This window comes from Podarcis bocagei (assembly GCF_964188305.1).
Source record: "Podarcis bocagei genome assembly, chromosome: 17".
NCBI lineage: Eukaryota > Metazoa > Chordata > Lepidosauria > Squamata > Lacertidae > Podarcis > Podarcis bocagei.
Genome location: NC_138143.1, coordinates 17,712,472 through 17,718,981, shown reverse-complemented (window position 1 = coordinate 17,718,981; position 6,510 = coordinate 17,712,472). Strand labels below are relative to the sequence as shown.

At 41.8% G+C, this 6,510-nt stretch overlaps 1 protein-coding gene across 3 annotated transcripts in view; it reads right to left on the bottom strand.

Moving 5' to 3' along the window:
• Positions 1-4,224: 4,224 nt before the first annotated feature.
• Positions 4,225-6,510, bottom strand: part of PSIP1 (PC4 and SRSF1 interacting protein 1) — a 22,167-nt gene continuing 19,881 nt past the window's right edge. For 2 of the 3 annotated variants that reach the window (XM_081176484.1, XM_081176486.1), the window contains one exon: positions 4,225-4,996. In XM_081176484.1, coding sequence (XP_081032610.1) covers positions 4,878-4,996 — 119 coding nt within the window. In that variant the 3' untranslated portion in view covers positions 4,225-4,877. Of the gene's footprint in view, positions 4,997-5,100; positions 5,127-6,510 lie in introns of those variants that run through there. The other variant, XM_081176485.1, reaches the window with a different exon arrangement.

Sequence of the window (6,510 nt, the reverse complement as noted above, 5' to 3'; positions counted from 1 at the left end):
GAATGCTGAGCGAAAATCACTTGTATCGGACCGTTCATCACCTAAAGGCGAAAGGGGTATGTTACTGAAATCATATTTTATTGCTGCGCCTGTTGCACCCCAGATACTGTGACCTTCAGTGCTATATTGAGTTTACACAATGAATGATAAATTACAGGGGAAAAACATTGCTCCCTTAATTCCATGAATCTCTGGAGCTTCTGCAGGACAGATGGGTCTGTTTTTCATTTAGTATTTTCTTTTGAACGAGTCCACCGAGTCAAACCTGGTATTGGACCCAGCTGCCAGGTTCTAATTAAATTTCTCTCACACCAGCTGGGTACTAGTGTTTGGCTACTTGTTTAATGACCATTTAAGTGGTCACAAAGTCAAAGCCCGTATAGTGGGAAAATAGCACCTTTAAAAAATAAATATATTCTGGGTTCATCAAGAACTGTCAGTTGAGTTTTCTCTGTCCACCTGACAACTATGGCTGTTCATAATCATGGCTGAGTGTCCTCTCACTGCAAATCAGTCTATACACAAAGAGCTATATAATCTCGGAGCTCTGTGAAGACATAAAGGTAAAGGGTAAAGGGACCCCTGACCATTAGGTCCAGTCATGACCGACTCTGGGGTTGCGGCGCTCATCTTGCTTTATTGGCCGAGTGAGCCGGCATACAGCTTCCGGGTCATGTGGCCAGCATGACTAAGCCGCTTCTGACGAACCAGAGCACTGCACGGAAACGCCGTTTACCTTCCTGCTGGAGCAGTACCTATTTATCTACTTGCACTTTGAGGTGCTTTCGAACTGCTAGGTTGGCAGGAGCTGGGACCGAGGAACGGGAGCTCACCCCGTCATGGGGATTTGAACCGCCGACCTTCTGATTGGCAAGTCCTAGGCTCTGTGGTTTAACCCACAGTGCCACCCGCGCCCCTTGTGAAGACATGCATGGTGTCAAATTGGATGGGGGACGGTATGTTGAGATTCCTGCTTTTCGGGGGGACTAATGACACTTGGGGTCCCTTTGAACTCCAGTGTTCTATGATTCTATAGTTTTCACCATTTATTCTGCGTATGCTGGCCATGGAAATAGATAACAAGCCTCTCTTCCAGGCCAATGGAAGTACTCATTCAGTCCCCAGCTTTAGGCAGTAATCGTCTATGCACTTTTACACCTAGCTGCAGATAAGCATCCCTGGAAATGTTAAGCGGTAATGTTTATTCTTCCTCCTGTAGCATTCTACTACATAGTTGCTTTTTGCAGAGGTGCGGAATCACAAAAAATGCAGATTAAGCAGAATTTGTTGCTGAAAGTAACAGGTAAATTCAGTTTTAGCAGGTAACACTGAAAGATAAAAGGGGTTTGATGAAAAATTTGGTCGTTCTGAGATTGTAGGACGTGCAAATTTTAGTCACTATAAGGGCAGGCATTTGCAGAGAGATTCAGTGGGCAGTAAGGGGTGCTTAGTCCCTCCTGCACCTGTTGATTTTATCCCTTAAGCATTCACCTGCATGGTTTTTGAAACAGCCAGCCTTGCTTAGTTTTGGAGTGTGGCTGGAGGAGAAATTGTGACACTAACAGACCTTTTCTAGGAGCATTGTTGCTCTTCCATACATAGAAGTTGGGTGGCCATGGCAGCATAGTATGTAGTGAATGGAAGAAAGGTGTGAGGAATTTAGACAGAGATAACAGGGCTGGAACCATCATCCTTGGAAAAACTAGGTTAGAAAGTGCCACTGGATATTCTTCACTAGTCTATTACGCATAAAATCCAGGCTCCATGGTTCCATAAGCAATGCAATTACAGGCTGGGGTCTATACAAATGGAAGCTAACCTAGAATCCATCAAGACCCATGGAGTACTGAGACAAGTAAACCATCTGCAATTGACTAGAGAAGACAAAACCTGACCTGCAATCAAGCTTTGTTGGAAATTTTAATTACTTTAAATGGCTGCTATTTCAAGGCACTGGGTGTGTATTTTGAAGCACAGACTTCTTATAATGTAATGGTGCCACCTGCTGTCTCAGAAGCAATATTAGAATACAGCTGTACCTTGGAAGTCGAACAGAATCCATTCCAGAAGTCTGTTTGACTTCCAAAATGTCCAAAAACCAAAGTGCAGCTTCTGATTGGCTGCAGGAAGCTGCAGAAGCCCCATCAGACATTTGGGTTCCAAAAGAACGTTTGCAAACCAGAACAATCACTTCCTGGTTTCGATCGTTCAGGAGCCAAGGCATTCGAGATCCAAGGTACAACTATATATCATTACAGAATATAATCCTGTTCAGAATGCATTGATGAAATATATCCAAGGTTTCAGGCATCACAAAGTTTTGATATTTGTTAAACCCTAAAGCTTTGATTTCCTTCTCGCAGTGTTTCAACTTCTACATCACAATAATTCAAATAAAAACAGAATACTGGATTTTAACTGTAAGATGAGCATTGTGTTATCCCAAGTGAATGTCACTTTGTTTTAATCTCTTTTAGCTGCGGTTTTCTTTTCACAGCATGTAGACCAGTGATGGCCAAACGTGGCCCTCCAGCTGTTTTGGGACTACAATTCCCACCATCCCTGACCACTGGTCCTGTTAGCTAGGGGTGGGAGTTGTAGTCCCAAAACAGCTGGAGGACCAAGTTTGGCCATCACTGATGTAGAACTATGTGTAACGTGCCCCAACATGTTACAGGCTGAAGGCAACGTATATTGAAGGGATACCTGTGATCAATATGCACATAGTATTTAACATCTGTATCAGGGCTGGGGAACCTGTGGATCTCCAAAAGTTGTTAGAACTTTTTTTAGATTCCCCAAAGTCCCAGCCGACATCAACAAAGATAACAGTTGGGAGTCCAAACAATATCTGGGGAGCACCATATTGGTTACCCCGTTTTAGGATGTTTCCTGAAACAGTTTATCAGACATTGATTGTAGGAGATGGCCTGAAATTAAATGAAACAGTAACCATGATGAAGCTAGGAAAGTTTGAGTCCAGTCAGTGCTGGGCGAGAGCTTCATTTGAGGTTCCCCACACTTGAGCTAAATGAAGCCACTGGATCAGGTCACCAGGAAGGGCAGAGGAGGTTGCAGTGCTTGTGGAATCCCCTCCACTCTGAACTGAACCTGACACTCTTCATTTGATTGTCTGCCTAAATCACAGCTGTTTACTCAAGCCTTGGAAATGATTTGGGGTCATGGTAAGATCATTCCATCAGCACAAGCATTTCTGCTTGACGGACAGAATCACCAATGTGCTCTTCTGGGATTCTCCAGAGATGATGAGGATGTTTTGCAGAAGAGGAAGAAAACGTCTCATTGTGCTAACAGCACTTGTTGTGCAGGCTTCTGCTAGTGCAACAACTTATTTGAATCCAGACCTAAGTGTTCAGCTTGGGATTCCGATAGATGGCTCTGTAAGCTGGGGCCACCAGCACAGGTCCTTTACCTTTTATTTTTATAGGACCTTCAGGCACCTTACGCCCACTGGTACCTCCTATGGCACTCACAAAAGCTCTCAGTATTTATTTCCTCTTTTGTGCTGCCTCGGCCTCTTCAACCCTGAACAACCCCCCTTAAACATTTTTTTTAATGATTGTGCAATGCCCAGAGTTCACTGGTTGGGCACCAACCCTCTCTTCTGTTCTGAAGCAATGAGATGTGCAAAGAGCTTCTCTTTGCCAGCGAGTGCAGCAGCAGCAGCAGCAGCAGCAGCTTGTAGGCTCTTTTTTCCACTGACCAGGGCAATGCTTGCACCATTCTATGGCCACAACACTTGTTTTGTGTTCTGCTACACCCTACAGTAGCCATCTTGTTACTAGCACCCACTTCCTCAAAATTCCCAATGCTCTCTTGCCCAAAAAGGTTAGCAACCTCCATTCTAGCTTGAATTTTGATTTGTAAATTTACATGCTTGCATCATGAATTTTTTTCCTATCAAGTTCTTCTAACTGTCTGATATACAGAACTATTTCAGTAATATTAAGTTTTGTGAAAAATGCCAAATGAGAGCTAAAGTGTTATAGTACTTAGAATGTCTCACAGCGCCCAGAAAGACTGTGTTAAAATCTTTACCTCAGCTACGAAGCAAAGGAATGTGTGCCTCTGAGGGCTCCTTTTGAATAGCAGTCTATGAAAGATGAGGAACCAGTTAAATAGGTAAATTAGCCTCTTTCACTGAGTGAGCAGTCTCTCTGACTCTGTACTAAAGGGAAGATTTCTCATTAAAATATACAGAGCTGCCTTTTCTGCATAAACTTTATTTTTTTTAAACAAAATGCTTCAAGACAGTGTTTGCGACAAATGTGCATCAATAATTCCAATGGAAACTTGAGTTTCCTTAGTAAGATATCTACAATACCAAAAGCATACCACAGAAAGTCAGAGCATATTAAATTGGCACAATTAGCTTTCAAGAACAAAACCAACTTCTTTATAAAGGACTGACTGAATATACTCGTACGTAACATTTTAGCTGCTACAAAATGCTCTTGGCTTCTTACAAAACACAGCGAACAGACACTTTGGCAAACAACAACTCTGAAAACTATGCACAGACAACTGGAAGAAAATAGATTTATACAAGTGGAGCAATTTGGCAATTCTAAAAGAATGTTATTTTTCTGTCATTAACTAAAAAGTGAACATACAGTAGTCAGGTAAACATATGCTACGGTACTAATCCAAAACATACAATCACTGTTCAGTCTCTAAATCAACTTGGTCTTTATATATGAAGTGAGTATTGCCTGTTAATACTGGGCCAAATGCTATCAGGATTTTAAATATTTAAAGACAAACGTTAAAGAGATTCTCTTCACAACTCCACAAAAATTGTACACATTAAAATACTATGCTTATAAAATTATTTTAAACTTTCCGCGATCTAGTTTTCAAATGCAAACCCTTATAATCCTCTTTAATATGTACTTTACAAAAATTAGGCTGCATTCACTCATTTTCAGAGGCGGCGGTCTTTGTCTTCTCCTGTTCTCTTCCATCACTTGACGTCCTAGTGAAAAAGCACAGTACCAATGTATACTTCTAACATGTTTCAGCCATATTTTTATTGTATGGACATGCAATAATCTTACAACTGCTTTTGTATGAAGTCCGGGGGGTTGGGTGGAGTCAGAGACAGCCTGCACATATAGTGTAAGGTGAGACAGAAAATTAAAATGCAACCATCCCACTTTTCCAGGAAGCTAGTATTGTCAACATCCCAGTGTTTCCAAAACGTTGTATGTGAAGCATACTTTTAGTCGGAGTGAGAATGAAATGCTTTTAAAAAAGCCACCCTCTGTGCTTGTGCACAAATCATTATTCTGGGAACTTAGCGTGGCAGATAAATCTGCTGCATCTATATATCAGGCATAAGCGAATGATGCAAATTACATCCAAGGTGATGTGGCAGAATTTATCATTTGCTAAGAAAGACCGTCAAGCGTAGTGAGTCCTGAAAAGGCACCATGCACTCTCTCTCCTTTGGGTGGCTGAGCACTCCTGTGAGTTCAATCAGTTTTTGCATGAGCTGTTCTATTGGGGAATTGCTGTCTTAGGACCACCCCCAATCCTGCAATCCCAGGAACGTTCCCAGAGCAAAAAGGGGGCAAGTTCCATTTACAATGGTTAGAAGTGGGGTGCTAACTTCCCTATAACGTTAAAGCTGAAAGTACAAGGAAATAGTTATCCTTTAATTACAGCCAATCACCAATGCTAGTTTTTATGACTATATTGCAACACTGTAGGCCACAATGTAAATCAGGCATAGGCAAACTCGGCCCTCCAGATGTATTTGGGACTACAACTCCCATCATCCCCAGCTAACAGGACCAGTGGTCAGGGATGATGGGAGTTGTAGTCCTAAAACATCTGGAGGGCTGAGTTTGCCTATGCCTGATGTAAATAATAGTTGTGATAATAAGAATATTTTTAAAAATAAGAGACATTTGTTTAACAAATAACTGAGAAGCATAAGTGATGGAAACAAGTATACCAATGTACCTTTTGTTCTCTTTAAAACTGCATGGAAAACTGAGGAATCACCATGTATATAAACGCTGAAATACTCCTTAGGGAAGAGGAGAATGGACTTCCATGGGATCTACTTTGTTTTTTCCTAGAACCCAAAGGGCTATCAGCTGGAGGCTAATGCAAAATAGTTGCTTAGAAAGCAGCACTGGCATAATCTTACAGTTAAGGAACACTCGGTGCACCACACTTGTGCATCCCAGTCCAGAATTTGTTTTCAGTACCAGAACTGAGTTCACAGCCCTTTCACACAAAATCCATTCCTGGTTTGGCATTCCCAAAGCTTTCTCTATTTCAGCAACTTAATTTTTGGGATGCAGTGGGAGGAGTGTTTCTGCTACTGTTAAACAACTGGAAATCGGAAATCTCTGAAAACCTATTGCAAGCTACCCAGAGACCCATCTGTAGATCCCAGACTACCTTCTGTTGTCCTCTACCTCAGGTTATTACTTCTTTTAAGATTGGAAAACTACCCCTTACTTTTTCTTATTGCCA